The 15639-nt window shown below is 49.4% G+C and overlaps 1 protein-coding gene across 3 annotated transcripts in view; it reads left to right on the top strand.

Moving 5' to 3' along the window:
• RNFT2 (ring finger protein, transmembrane 2) overlaps nt 1–15353 on the top strand; it is a 71421-nt gene extending 56068 nt beyond the window's left edge. Inside the window, exon 11 of one of the 3 annotated variants that reach the window (XM_032310097.1) lies at nt 15202–15353. In XM_032310097.1, the coding sequence (XP_032165988.1) occupies nt 15202–15234 (33 nt within the window). In that variant the 3' untranslated portion in view covers nt 15235–15353. Of the gene's footprint in view, nt 1–747; nt 7726–8413; nt 11331–15201 lie in introns of those variants that run through there. The other 2 variants (XM_032310096.1, XM_032310098.1) reach the window with 2 other exon arrangements.
• The last annotated feature ends 286 nt before the right edge of the window (nt 15354–15639 follow it).

Raw genomic sequence — 15639 nt, 5'->3', positions numbered from 1 at the left:
CATCTTCCTGAGCCTTGGCTTTTCTTGTTTATAAAATGGGCATCGTAATATCGACTTCATAGAGCTATGATTGTGATTAAATGAGATCATCAGTGAAAGAGCAAAATTTGAATTAGTCACCTGTAAAAATGTTAAAATTCTTATCATCACTGTAATTACTATTACCATTTGTTTTCGTTATAAGTTGCAGGCCACTAAACCATGGCAATGAGTACTGGTTACTCCCTTTTAACTCCCTAAAGGTACCCCCCCTCCTCCTGACTTCAGGGGCTAAGATGTCAGTTCAGCAGATGTATACGAGCCAAAGTGTCCTATCAGATACTGGGGAGGGGAGGCAGAGGGCACACAGACCCTGTTCCCTGCTCTGGCAGCTCACGGTCTCCTTGGGGAGACAGACACATACATAAATAACTATGAAACAAGGCAGGCAGTGATAAGTGCTGTGTAAGAGAGATTCATGCAGCATCCCAGGGGACCGGGACAGAAAGCAATGAGTTCCAGGCTGGGAAGGCTTTTTGCAGCAGGCACATTGGTAGAAACAGGAGCACGGCTGCTCCCCTATTCGGTGACCACCACCAACCCCCATGCTGCCCCCCACCCAGGGGTCAGAGGACAGGGAGGTGAGGTCCTTTTCTGGCATCAGCAACATTTCTTTCTTTTCTTTTTTTTAATGTTTGGGGGATGTTAGGAGGTTTCTTTTTTGCATTTTATTTATTTTTAAATTGAGAATATATTTGCATGACTCAGAATTCAAACTGAGGAACTCATGAGTTGGCAGTCACAGGGGCTACGTGCAGCATGGGACCAAGGTTGGATCCTGGAACAGAGAAAGGACGGGAGTTGGAAAACCGATTTGAGGTAATCCAGACAGAGTTTGGAGTTCAGCGGTTGGTCACGTATCAATGGGGATTTCTTGGCTTTGATATAAAAGTAAAGCGAGCTGATGATGATTAAACTTAGTGAGGGGGCTAAATAAGGATTCTCTGCACTATCTTTACAACTCTTATATAAGTCTAAAATTATTCCAAAATTAAAAGTTTATTTTTTAAAGCATTTTAAATATACCAGAAGGAAAACAGTCACTGGCCTCCTACCTCCCCCTAGCTTCCTAGTTTCTTTTATTAAATCTTCATAGAGATGCTTTATGGAATTAAAACACTATATGTTCAAACACACACACACACACACACACACACACACACACACACACACACACATCATTTTCAGAAAGACCTATGTCGTCTCGTACTCTCCCCCAAACTGTGTTCTGTATCCTTCCTCGCTGACTGCAAACAGTGTCTTGAGAGAGCCTCCTCCTTTGCCTATCACCCCCCTTCATGGATGGACCACCGTTGGTTTTACCATTCCACTATGGATGGGCACTTGGTAGTTTATAATCTTCCGTAATTACAATGGTGGCTTCCAGGAGAGGTCAGAAATGGAGAGACCTACAGCAGCTACCCGGGCCCGTCGTGTGGACCGAATGGGTTGAGTCAGTCAAGCATTTAGAGCCACGCGTGGTCAGGGTTCAGTCCAGGTCGGCTCTTCCTGGCACGTGTTTCATTTCACACCTGTGCGGGCTCTCGGTACGATAAATTCCTAATGGTGGAATTACGAGGTCAGAGGGTATCCAGTTTTGACAGATATTGCTAAATTGCCCTTCATAAAGACTGTATCCGTTTACGCTCCCGGTGCAGAGCACGACACGACCTCTTGCCTACCAACACACTGCACGTGCCAGCCTTTCCTGAGCCTGGCCAATCTGACCGGTGACGAGCACAATCTCTGTGCGGTTTTTAATTTGCATTTCCCTAATTACGAGTGCACTTGAGCATCTTTTCATATGGTTCAGAGCCATCTGTATAGCCGTCTCCGAGGCAGCGATGATTTGAACATGATGTCAAGGTGAAAGTCTTGCTTCTTCCTTTCTGGCAAGCTCTCCCAGCCTTCATTTGTTTGCTTCTCTCCCATTCCTCTCCTGGTGCCATGACACCTTCCCACACACGGCGGTGGTCGGAGCCACAGCCTTGGCCAAACTAGTCTCACTCTGCTGCCGGGAGCTGGGCCTGGGCTGGCGGAGATGACTTCCACAGGCAAAAGGGCCTCGTTAATTCCTGAGCAATTGGAAAGAATGAATGAATGAGTCAAGTGTTTGTTCCCCAGTCAGAGTCTTCCCTGACTCTGCTTCCCCAGACTAGCCAGTTCTCCCAGCAGTATGGCCTCAGAGATCCTTGTGGTTTTCCTTCCTAGCGATTATCCCAGTTGTCAGCTAGTTAACTGGGCAACTGGTTGCACAAGGTCTGTCTCCTCTTGGCCAAAGCGGAGGCAAACTTGAGAGGGGTGACCGTGTCTGTTTTGTTAGCAGGAGAATCATAGCACTGACTCAGTGAATATTGGATGGATGGATGGATGGAAGGAAGGAAGGAATGGGATGGACAGAAGGGGACAGATGGTATGAGATGGACAGGCTGGAGGAATGGATGGATGGACGGTTGGTTGGGATGGAGATGGACGGTAGCCAGGTCGAGGGGTGGGTGGATGAGTACAGAGATGCACGGACAGAGGTATATGTGTGTGGGTGACTGAGTAGACGGACAAATGATGGACCCACCTGCGGGTGCATAGGTGGGTAGATGTGGGATGGGGGGGTAGACGAATGAATGGGTAGATGGATGGATGAATGGATAAATGAGCAGGAGAGATGAGTGAACAGGTAGAGGAAGAGCCCACCAGGCTAAAGGAACATCTATCTCTCCTTCAAAGGGACATCTAAGTAGGCACAGTGCGTCACTCACACACAGGCCCCACCTCCCTCCCCGCCACCACCCCCGCATCAGAGCCTGGGAAGCAGATTGTCAATGGAAGCGGGTCAGGCAGACACTGGGCATGCCCAGAGGTTAGAGCTCTCCACTCAGGCAGAAGCACCTGCCCAGTTAGTCACTCCCCAAGTACCTGTGCCACGCCTCCTGCCCAGCAATGGGACATCAAGGAAAGGGCACTTTGAACACACAGTCAGAAACTTAATTTATTTAAAAGATTTCTTTCCAAAGAGAAAAGTCAGAGTACAATTAGCCCTTGGTCACTACAGGTTTGTTTTGTTTTGGTTTGAATATTGATAATGTAAAGGAAGGAGGGCAAGAGAATGGTAATTTCTATTGGTTTTGTCTTTGCGGGTACCTCATACTTCCGGCTTTATAACAGGCCCTACTCATTTCCATCCTTCCAGACACCGTGTGGGGGGAACAGTGACCCTCTTCTACAGAGGCAGAGGTAGGCTCAGCAAGGAGAAAGGACAGACTTTCCTCAAGGCTCCCCTGCTCCTCGGCAGCAGAACCAGATTCCAACCCAGAGCCCCAGATTTCAGAGGCCAGGACCTTTCCCCTTCTTGCTTTGAGATGTCCTCAAGGCTGCATTACGAGAGTAGAGCCCCTTTCCTGGAAATTCCTAGGAGCGTGCTATGCCCCGCGCAGCGAAGCCTGTGCGCGTCACCTCCAAGGAATGAAGGAACAGCTGAGCTGCGATCGCTCAGCACCTGTGCTGACTCCTCGGTCCGGGCATTTCTGCATCAGGTGCTTTCCAAGTACCCACGGCATCCCAGCACTGACTTTGCAACCCCGAGCAACACATTTCATTGCGGCACTGACCCTCCATGTCCTCTGTCTCCCAGGAATGAAAATGTTTGCCCTGGGCAGCTTGCAGGTTCTTTAATACAGTCAAATGAGATGACGTGTCTATCTGTGTGTGGGTTTTGAAAAGCATAGCATGTTATGCCAATACTCAATGTCAGTGATTAATTCTAAATCTGGACAAAGCTAGCCAGGTTTGTGTGATTCAAGAGGATCTGTGGTTAGGGCTGGGTGTGTATGTGGGTGTGTCCCTTGTCTGACAGTAGCCCCACTTTCAGTAATGTCATTTTCAAAACCAAGGGCTACAGACATCCCTGTCCACATTGTCCATGTGTGACCAGTAGAAATAGAACGTAACGGGCAGAGTGTTCACTAGGGAGGCAGACACCTCTTGTATCGGTTACCCGTTGCTGCCTAACAAATGACCCAGCACTGTGGCCGAAAGCAGCTAGCATTCATCGTCTCCTGGTTTGCGTGAATCCTAAATCCAGGCACACGCAGCTGGGTCCCCTGCTTCAGGCTGCAGTCAGGACACCAGCCAGGGTCCCATGGGGGAAGGCTCTGCTTCCAAGCTCGGTCACATGCCAGTGGCGGGATTCAGTTCCTCATGGGCTGTCGGACCAAAGGCCTCCATTCCTCGTGGCCAGAACCTACCCCAGCTTCCCTATCACACTGACTTCATCAGAGTGAATATGTGGGAAGAAGGTGTGAGAACAAGACGGAAGGCCCCATCTGCTGTAACCTAATCTCAGAAGTGACGTCCCATCCTCTTTACTGTATTCCGTTCGCTTGAGGCAAGTCAGTAAGTACAGCCGCATTCGGGGGGCGGGGGGGGCAGGCCACACCGGATGTGAATCCCAGGAGGAGGAGATCACTGAGAGTCGTAATAGAACTCAGCCTACCACATCCCTGAAGCTGAATTCCAGCCTCACTGCTTAGCAGCTGTGTGCCCTTGGGCTGGTGGCTCTCCCTCTCTGAGTCTCGGGGGTCTGTAGGTGTCATGAGACTGTACTTAGACGATGCCAGCAGTGCCTGGCACAGCATCTGTGCTCAGTGACGGAGAGGGCCCAGGGTCCTTACGTGTACTCCTCACCTGAACCATCCACCCAGACCTGGCCTGGCTGTTCCTTTGTTTCTCAGCTCACGCCGAACATCAAGTGCCGGGCTAGGAGATGCCCCTCTCCCATCCAGAGCTTCCTCTCTCCCGTGGGGGTTAGCTGCTGTGCTTGTGAGGGCTCTTGTCCCCAGCCCTCACTTTACCCGCCTGCTCCAAATCTTTGAGCAAGACTTGAGGAGTCTGGATGGAATTCAGGGGGCAGGGAGGGTGGCCCAGGCAACCCCAGGGGTTCACCCACCTCCGTGCCCCAGGAGGCGCAGCCAGGGAGTCGTGACTGACCGTCCCCACTGACCGTAAACCCGCTGATCCTACACTTCGCAGCCCAGGAGGCCCCTCCTTTCCCTCCCTCTGTAGGGGCTCATCCTTCTCTCCAGATGCTAGAAGTAGGCCCAGGGATGATGACCTCCTTCCTCCTCCCACTGGGCCGCTGGGTCGGCATGTGGTCTTCAAACCTCTTTATTTGGCACTAGGTTCCATCCTGCCTGATTCTCTGAGGAGGGGACCGTGAGCTCCCAGAGGACAGTGGTCAGGTCTTAACCATGCCAGTGTCTCCAGAATCTGCCCCCTGACCTATGTGGGAGGGCCTTCCTTCACTGCATTTACAGTCCCTACTCTGTGCAGGCTCGGGACTGGGCAGTGGGAACACAACAGCGGTTGCTGCCCTCTTGAAGTTTACCGCCCAGATGGTAGGCAGGACAAATGGTAAATGAGCAGTTAGAAGAGTGGTTCTCAAAGTGTGGCCCAGGTACCCCCTGGTGTTCCCTTTCACCTTCAAGTGCTTGTGTAATCTTGTGTTTTCAATAGATCTTGGTTTCCATTTCTAATATGATAAATATAGCCAGATTTGACCCACATATACAAAAGCCCTTTGAGATCATCTGTGATTTTTTAAGACTATAAAGGGGTCTTAGGACCAGAACATTTGAGAAATACTGACTGAGACATGGGAGAGCCTCGGTGATTGGTTTTTTGAATGAAGGAATGAAAAGCTTCTCATTTCCCGCTCACCTGACTCAAGTATTGAGCTTCATGTGAACACGGCTTGTGTTGCTTTCTTCTACGTAAGTACCGCCTTTTCCCAGGGAATGAGGTTAAGTCTCATTCGTTCATTGAGCGAGCATTTCCTGAGCATCTGCCATGTGCTCAGAACCTTGTTGGGAGCGTGGTCCCTGCCCTCCAGAAGCCCTTAATGCAGCGAACAAGACAGATGAGTTTGCAGATCATTCCAGAGGCATGCACGTGATGCTGTGAGAGAGACCCTCCCCAGGAGGTATCTGGAAGTGCTTAGATTTTCAGGAGACAGTAAGGCATGGAACACAGGGGACGTCATGGAGAAGGGGAGGTGTGATGGCTTGAGCTAAGTCTTCTGCAAGAAGTAGGTGCCCACCAGCTGATAAGGACGGAGGAGGGGCATAAGAGCATCCCAGATAGATATTACAGCTTGCCCTGAGGCTTAGCAGTATGACTAAGCTTTGCACTGCAAGTCATCGCCCCCGTGTGTCCGTGACATTGGCTGTCCGGGAGGGAGTGATGAAGAGGAAGAGGGGAGGGCGCTATTGTGGAGGGCCTTGAGTGCCCTGGTTGGGAGTCTGAGAGAAGCTGCTGGGCCTGCTGACCCCTGGGTCCTGCCCTTCAGACCATAGCAAGAGTCCAGGCACATCCTTTGAGGCTATATGTGGCCTGCTCACCTCCTGCCGCCCATTTCTTACACTCTCCTGTTGTAGCCATGTTGACCATCCTTGAGTGCCTCAATGCCTTCACATCTGAGGAGCTTGGCCCAGCTCCTCCCTTAAGCCTGACGTGCTCTATCCCTACCCCCTCTCTTCACCCATTCAACTCCTAAACATCCTTCAGGCCTTAACACAAGTGCTCCCCACCCCCGCAGGAAGCCTTCCTAGATTACTCCCTGGATCAGACTGGTCCCCTGTTGCATAGGTCATCATGGAGCTCTCCTTTAACACTGTTTACAGTTAGGCAACTACTGCACATCCTGCTAGGAATGGGTGTGCTAGAAGCTTACAGTCTGGCATGAATAATCTCTCCTGTATAATAGCCAACAATGATAGCACATTTACTATTGACCAGACATTGTTCTAAGTGCCTTTTTAATTTCATTTTTTTAAACTTTTTAGGAAACAGTATTCGGATTTTCATATTATCATTTTAAATTATCACTTTTATTTTGAAAAATGTCAAAACTATAGAGCAAAAGGACATAGAATGAACACCCTTTTATCTTTCTTCTAGATCCACTAATTGTGAACATTTTGCATTTGCCTTTTCTTGATGTAAATATTTTCCCCTTGCTTATTGAGAATAAGTTGGCGACATTTTGATTCTTCATCCGAAAATATTTCAGTGTTTACCTTTGAAGAACAAGGACATTCTCTCTCATAACTGCAATTCCACCATCACACCCAGGCAATTTAAAATTGATGTAAAATATTATCTAATGTATGGTATATATCCAGATTTCTCCACCCATCTTCAGAATATCCTGCATAGCTAGGATTCTGCCACCCCCCCCATCCAGGTTCCAAATGCAAATCGTGTACTGCCTTTGATTATTATGTTTTTAATGTGAAGCAATCTTCCTATAAGAGGAGTACTCTTAGCAGCATTTTGGGGACCCCTGGCTGACTCAGTCAGTAGAGCATGTGAGTCTTGATCTTGAGGTCCTGAGTTTAAGCTCCACATTGGGCATTGAGCTTACTTAGAAAAAGGGGTGATTCCCTCCACTTCCTCCTGACCTCTCATTTTATAGATAAGGAAACTGAGGCATTGGGAGGTTGAATCATTTGTCCAAGTGATATGGCCAGAAAGTGGGAGAACTCATTGATATTTCCAGCTTTCCTGCCTTTCCCTTAACCCCTGAGCTCTGACTAAAGGCATCTTTTAAAGATGAACAGGCAAGGGACGCCTAGGTGGCTCAGTGGGTTGGGCCTCTGCCTTTGGCTCGGGTCGTGATCTCGGGGTCCTGGGACCGAGCCCTGCATTGGGCTCTCTGCTTGGCGGGGAGTCTGCTTCTCTCTCTCTCTCTGCCTGCCTCTCTGCCTAGTGATCTCTCTCTCTTTCTGTCAAATAAATAAATAAAATCTTAAAAAAAAAAATGAACAGGCAAATCCTGTTCAGGTCACTCCTCTGCTCAGAGCCCTACCATGGCTCCCTACTTCTTTCCAAATAAAAGTCAAAGGCCTCGTGATGCCCAGAGAGCCCGATGCAATCTGTATCCTTCCATAGCTTCTCTCACCTCATTCCCCATCTCCCTCTCTCCAGTTCCAGGCTCAGCAGCACAGCAGAGATACTCCTGCCTCAGGACCTTTGCATAAGCTGTTCCCTCTGCCTGTGGCACTCTTTTCCCAGAGATCCTCAGGGCACAGTCTTCACCCAAATGTCAGTATTCAGTGAAAGTCCTCCTGGCCCTGGCCCCCCATGCTGAACATAGCAGCCCTCCCAAGTACTCCCTAGCCCCTTCCCCCAGGCTTTTCTTCTCAGCACTTACCACTGATATACTCTACATTTGGGAGATTCATGGGACCAGTCATCTCCCCAAGTAGAGCGCAAGCTCCATGAGGGCTGGAGTCGTCTGTTTTGTTCACTGCTATGTCCCCAGCTCCTAGGACCAAGGTTGGCACATAGGGGACACTCGTCCTGCTTGCTGTCCCCACAGCACGTGTTCTGTGAGGAGTGCCTCTGCCTCTGGCTGGACCGGGAGCGCACCTGCCCGCTCTGCCGCTCGGTTGCTGTGGATACTCTGCGCTGCTGGAAGGACGGGGCCACTTCGGCACACTTCCAGGTGTATTAGGGCTAAAGGACAAGGAACCTGAGCTCCAAGGCACTCTCTGGAAGCTGAGGGATGGCCTGCGTGATTGGGTTCGGCTCCAGGGACTTCCTGGAACACAGGCCTCAAGCGTTTACTATCCTGCCTCCTGCCTTTGTCCACCTCCTTCCCTAAAGCCAGGCCCCTGTGCTCCTGACCTTCACCTTTCTCTCCTGTCCTGTGGCGTAGTGTGTGCATCCTCGGTGCGGCCATTCTTCCCCTGCAAGCCTCCTGTATCAGATCTGGCCTCCTCCAGGAGGCAGGGTCTCCTGCCCCCTCCAAGGGAAGGGACTGGTGATAGACACGTCCTTCCTGTCGTTATTTTAACTCATAGCGACCTGATGCTGCATCCAGGGAAGGGCCTGGAGATCACTGCCTCTCCCCAGATGGCACAGGTCTGCAGATTGGAATTCACTGTGGAGCACTTCCCAAATACAAATGCAGGGCCCCACGTTGTCCCTGCAATAACTGCGCGTACCAAACGCATTGTGCCGGCTGAGCGTCCGGCTTGTACCTCTTGTAATCCTCGCAAAAGCCCTGGGGTGGAGGTCCTATTGTTTCCTCTGTTTTACAGATGAGGAAACTGAGGCACAGAGCTCCATGTGGTCACTTTCCCAGGGTCACCCAGCTAGCAGGGGTGGACCCTCTGTCTGGCTTCAGACTCTCATCCACCATGCTCACCCGCCGCTCAGACATTATAGGCATGGGGCCCAGCAGATGTGGCTTTTTAGAAGCACAAGAGGTGATTTTGATGCCCATCCATGGCCCAGGTGCATAGCACATTTGGTTTGGGCCCCACTGAGGATGCCAACAGGGAGCACTGGCTCTGGAAATCTAGCTGTGGCTGGATTCATGGAAAGAGTTGGTCTTTAGAATTGCCATTTTGCTGGGCTCTGGCTGGGATGCTCCATCGCATTTGGGTATCAAGAATGACCAGCTTTGGTCCCGATGCAGATTTCACTGGATCTCCACACCTGTCCCCATTTCTCTCCTCCTCCTTCTATTCTCATCCTGCCCCTCACTTAAGTCTCAGCCCGTCAACAGTGCCTGTAGCCGTCACCGTCTCCCCTGATGGCCTTGCGAGAAAAATGAACAATTCACGTTATGGATTTTTCCACAAGCCTGGGTGGTGGCGTAGAGTGCAGTCGCGGTCAGAGTTTCTGTAATCTTTATAACAGAGAGGTTGATCTCGGTAACAGAACAGCTTCTCCACCTGTGCGACCCTCCCTGCTTTGAATGTGGGAGAAGATGGCACAGGTAATCACTTAGAAGCTTCTGGAATCTTGCCTGCCCTAACCCTCTCCCCACTCTCTTCACTCACCATCAACCTCAGCACAATGGCTGGTGCCAGCGGCGTTACAGAGAAATCAGTCTTGTGGCTCAGGAACAGATTAGCAACAAAGCCCCAGCAGAAATGGTAGGAGACTTGCTGCCATCTCGCTCTCAGCCAGTAATAAGCCCACCCCATCCCTGATAGTTTCAGGACATTTGCCCCCGTGTGCTGTCAAGCCAGGACCTTTTCCTGTGCCTGACATCCCTGGCTCTTTCCTGGTACCCAGCAAGACATCCCTCCCAGGGCAGCATGGCATCTTTCAAGCTCTGTTACTATGGCAATGGCTGCGATGTTACAATCCCACTTGCCTGGATAATCAAGTCGGAAGGGGAAGCGGAGGGAAAGGGGGCCGGGTGGATGCGGCTACTCTGGTCCCCCTGCCTTGAGGAAGAACCAAAGGGAAGCAACGGGAGCTTCTGTGGCTGGTTTTTTTATCAGAAAGATCACTGCCTGCAGATGCCATCAAAGAGACACAAGAAACTGAAGCTGGAGAAGATTTATTAACGTGCTAGCTTGTGACAGAGTGGATAAGGCAGAATTCTGATTCCAAACTCTGCATGACTTTGGGAAGCCACTTCACGTCCCCATAGCCATCTCCAGGATGATGAAACCTTGTGTGTGAATCTGCTGGAGCCAGAAAGACTAACAATTGTGGAAGGGTGGGGAAGGCACCGTGGGTTTGCCAGTTTCACTCGTGCCACCAAAAAAATAGAGAAGAGAAACCCACATGTCTCTAACAATCTTCAAATAATGAGCCATGCCTTTGACGTTATGAACAGTGTCACACGTGGAGGATACGTGGGGGCAGGTGGGATGATTTAGTTTAGAATTTTACTTATTCATTCCCCACCCTCTGGGGGGAAGTTCCGTCTGGAGGTTTTCTTTTGGATGGGAGGAACTTCCGCCCTAAGGAGGGACAGGAGCCAGTGAAGTGTCCCAACCATCGGGCTGCATAGGTTCCCCACCATGAGGGTAAAAGCAGCCAAGGGTTGTCATTGGAAAGAAGAACATTCTCCATTGCCCATCCTGGCTCTGCAACTCCTTTGTTATAAGCAGGATTAATCAGATATTGGATCGGAGTATCCTGCTCTTAATATTTTATGATTCACTGACTCAAGTTCCTGAAACTCTTGGAGATGGCCCTCTAAATGTAAAAGATTTGGGGCATAATAAATGTGAGACTAAAAAGGCAAGCTTTGGACCTGGATGGAACAGGCTCATTACCTTCATAAGAGGAGAAAGTGAGAGACGCTTGGAGGCACCAGGCGCTCAAGACTTCGGGTTGGGAAAAAGACATGTAAAGTGAGTCCTGGGATCTCTCAGTAATTTTGCTCTGGGCTGAACAGAGCTGCCTTTGGCGTTTTTAATTTTCCCTTAAGTTCCCTTCTGCCAATAAATATCATCTGTCGATGAAATTTGGGTTCGTGGTCTCAAGTCTCCGTGTGCCTCTTGAAGCCAGGTGGGACTGTTGGAGGAGAAAAGCTGAGAAGCGGTCATGCAGTGGGTGGCTGGCTGCTCCCAGTTTTGCCCCCAAGCAGATCCATTCAGATGCACGTGCTTTATTAAGCTTGCTCCCCGGAGAAACCAGCAAAGAGGGGGAAGAAACCAAAAGGAGGGTGACTGGGGCGCCTGGGTGGTTCAGTGGGTTAAAGCTTCTGCCTTCAGCTCAGGTCATGATCTCAGGGTCCTAGGATCGAGCCCCACGTCGGGCTCTCTGCTCAGCAGGGAGCCTGCTTCTCTCCTCTCTCTGCCTGCCTCTCTGCCTACTAGTGATTTCTCTCTGTCAAATAAATAAATAAATTCTAAAAAAAAAAAAACAAGAAAGGAGGGTGACTTTCAGAGAAGTCCCAGCTCTGCGTGGCCCTCCGAGCTCTACAAGCTCAGCTGCATTTCAGAGTTTGCCCCACCTTGAGGTTTTTTTACTCAAACACCATCAGTCCTTGAATGTGGGTTGCTTGTGGAGGAGGCCACGGGTCTCTGAAGGTGCCAGATGCCACAAAGCATGTGAAGGCACAGGATGGGGAAGCTGAACTGGTAGGAAGGGTCAGAAGGGATCTGGGCAGGGGACCCGCGGGGCCCACCTCTGGTTAACCAGAGGATAACCCTATGATTCAGCATGGGTTTGCTTGGGTGCCGGATTATGATGGGTATTTTAAAATGTAAATTAATAGCATTAGGTGATAATCGTTACAAAAACAGTCACAAAAACATCGTCGGGCAGAATTTTTGCAAATTTTTTTTGCAAAAATTTATTTGCAAAAAATATTTATTTGCAAACCAACTCGACACGGCTTAAGCAAGAGAGAGACTTTATTTGGCTCAGGTAATAGTATGGGCCTGGAGTATCGCTGGAGTCAGGGGCCCCAGTGATACTAAAATCATGACATTGCATTCCTCTACTCATTTTCGCTCTGAGACGGTTTGATTTCCAGGCAGTCACATCCCATGTGGCTGTAAGAAGCCCTCCAAAAGCTCTGTGCTTATGTTCCACCAGCTTAGCAACCCTGGAGTCCTGAGGTTGACTCGTTAGATTGTCCCCAAACCAATCCCTTTAGCCTTTGGGACTTGGAGCCCTGCTGGCCAAGCCTGTATCAGGTGTTGAGCCCTGGCTGTGGGGACGGAGGTGAGGAGGAGGAAAGGGTCAATACTTCTAAGTCACACGGACTGAGAGTGGGGAGGGGGTGGGTCCCCAAGGGAAAAGAAAGCATCTATTATCTAGAAAAACACCCTGTCCCCAGCCCACCATTCTTAGGAAAAGACTACAACTTGATCGCTCAAGCATCTTAGAGCAGGTGAATGTAAGGGAAAGAGAGACCCATGTTCCCATAGTTGGCGACATGAGTCTGCACAGCCATTAGCTTATCTGCATGGCACCACGCATAAGTGATGGTTCTGGGCACTGACCTTGAACTGTCAGGCAAGTTCCCTCAACCTCTTGGCCAATCCAAGGGTACTGTTCAGGCCAGTCCTCCCCTTAGGGAGTTCTCAGAAATAAGACAGAGAAGGGAAGTGAGTGTGTGGCCTTTTGTCCCAGGGTAGATTGGGGTGCACAGCCAGATCCTCCCATGATCTTTGGGGACCAACCTTTCAAAAGGAAATGAAAACACAAAGGCCTCTGGCTGGAAGCACACAACCAGTTTTTTAATAAAGTCATTACAAATATGTACAAAGTGTCTCCAAGGTACGAAATTCCTCTTACAAAAGAGCACAACAAACCAGCAAGGTTAGAACCCAGAACGGAATGTTCCCAAGCTTGTTGCCTCTCTGGCTGAGCCAGAGGCCTCGGTGAGGTTCCAAACACCCCCACAACCGTGTCTGCCACATACACACATAGGCTCTTGGGCACGTATAGTGCAAAAGACTTAAGGGTTCAGGTCAGGGAGGGGACAGGAAAGAGGTAAGAAAAGCTTCCCATGTCCTAGGAAGTAAGTTGAACAGGCCCTGTTTGCAAACTAGATGCTCCTTCCAGGGACCTTATAGAAATTAAGGACACAAATGGCAGGGAACAAATACATAAAATCCCCACCTAAACCATCCACCCTGTCCTGGAGTGTCTCCAAACCCAACACTCCTTACGGTGGATCTAAGTCAGGCTTCCTTGCTCCCTGCCGGGTCCCAGGCTGTGCTTGCCCTTGAACTAGCAGTGCCCTGGAGCAGCTCAGGAGGGAATCTAGTGCAGCAGGGTAGTTACCTCATGGGTTTGGGGGGTGGTCACACGGACCTGAGTTCAAATCTTGGCTTGGCCACTTCACTCTGTATGTGCGGCCTTAGGCGAAGTTGCAAAATGTCTGAGTCTCAGCTTCCTCAACTGTAAAATGGGAATAATAACTACTGTCTTCCAAAATGGGTATGAGGAATAACTGAGGGGACACGTGTTAAGCACTCAGCACAGGGCTCCGGGCTGGTGAGCATGCGCTGTCGATGGTGGCTTTTGTTACCATGTGAAGCAGCAAGAACCAGTCTCTTCATGCTGGGAGTGTGTTGAGATCACAGGCTTTTAAATTGCCTTCACGATAGTGCGGTGCTCGGTAAATAGCAATACTACAGAACAATCTGCCAGCGAGGCTTGGGGTCATAGGGATGACCTGACAAATCTGTTAAAGACCGTGAACCAGACCAGAAAGGGACAATTAGCATCATCTGGTTCCAAGCAGGACTGCCCCTCGGTGCTCCATACCTAAGTTTCTTCCCAGATGGGATTCTACAACCTGGCACATTGTAGGTGCTCAGTAAATAGGTATGGAATGAACATTAATATTAAAAAAAAAAAAACCACAAAACTTTTGGTTTTAAGCTTTAAAATGACACTTCTGACATCAATATCCTCCATCACTATGGGAGTAGACCAGGGTGTCTAGCCTGTCCCTCTTTAACACCTAAGCAACTCCCGACTCTGCTTGGCTCAGGCTGACTTAAGGAAAGAGTCAGAAAAGGAATTGGTATCCACATAGAAGAACAAAACCTGTGTTCTGATCACTGCAGCTTCTGATACCAGATGGCCACTCAAAGAGTCCACAGTGGCAAACCAGTGTCCCCAAAGGTGCAGGACCTTTGTGCAGGACCAACTGGATTCCCCCAATTTCCCAAAGAAGGGAAGTGATATTTTATCATCATCAGAAACGTAAATTGTGAAACCAAAGTCACGTTGTCCTGTGACAATATTATTTAAATCACCACTTTTTTCCCATCAAAATCGAAAAGAATTTCTTAAATGAGACCACTGGAAGAAGTGAAAAAGAAGTCTCCAGTAGCCCAAAGAAAGAGAGGAAAACAAAATGGGAACTGGGTTCTGGGAGGTGCTTATGGCCTAGGACCATGGACAGCAGCCGGGGGGGGGGGAGAGCGCTCCCCCCCACCCCACCCCCAAAATCTGTTATTCCAGCTACATCTGCACCAGGATCGTGAAATGGAACCCCAACTTTGAAATGGGGTAAAGAGATCTTACTTGCTTTTGGGGGATGGGGAGAGAAGCTTCCAGAAGGGAATAGATCTAATTTGGAAGGGGAATGTTGAGGTCCCAGGAGGCTCCGATCCTTGTGGCTCCCGGACCCCCACCCTCTGAGAGCAACCAGCACCACCAGGAAGGAGGCCCTTCTGTTTCCTCCTCACCTCATTATGCAGCAAGCTACCTAAACAATGATCTCAGAGGCCTCCCTCTGCTTTGCACGGACATGCACACGCGAGCGCGCATGTACACATGCACACACACACACACACACACACACTCTGCTGTCTGCTGAAACCCGATATGAGGTCTTTTTTAAAATTTATTTCAAAGCCTCCCTCCCTCTCCCTCTCTTCACAGACGCTCTGCAGTGAAGCTAATCAAAATCAATGACTCCTTGGCAGCCAGAGAAAAGCGGGGGAGAGAGGGAGGGATGGTGCCAGCACTTTGCACACTGTGGAAATATTTAAAAAAAAAAAAAAGAAAAAGAAGAAGAAACACCACCCCACTATCTCATGCAATCCAAGTAATGCAGCCTCCGAGACGGTGGGGACAATATATACATATATATCATGCTTCAATTTCCTAATACAAATGTCCATCAAGAAGTCAAATCTCATATAAAAACAAGCATTAAAAACAACCCCTTGTCAAAAATCGGGGCAGTCGAGAAGTGCACTCAAATTAATGATGTGCAAGAAAAAGCCAGGATTAGATAAATACACAGTTTCTATTAATACAAGAGAATATGTACAAGGGACTTGGCTGTAAAGCTCCATCAGGAGGTCAAGGGTGCCC

This window comes from Mustela erminea, chromosome 13, assembly GCF_009829155.1.
Source record: "Mustela erminea isolate mMusErm1 chromosome 13, mMusErm1.Pri, whole genome shotgun sequence".
Classification (NCBI taxonomy): Eukaryota; Metazoa; Chordata; class Mammalia; order Carnivora; family Mustelidae; genus Mustela; species Mustela erminea.
This window is presented reverse-complemented; position numbering and strand designations above follow the sequence as displayed.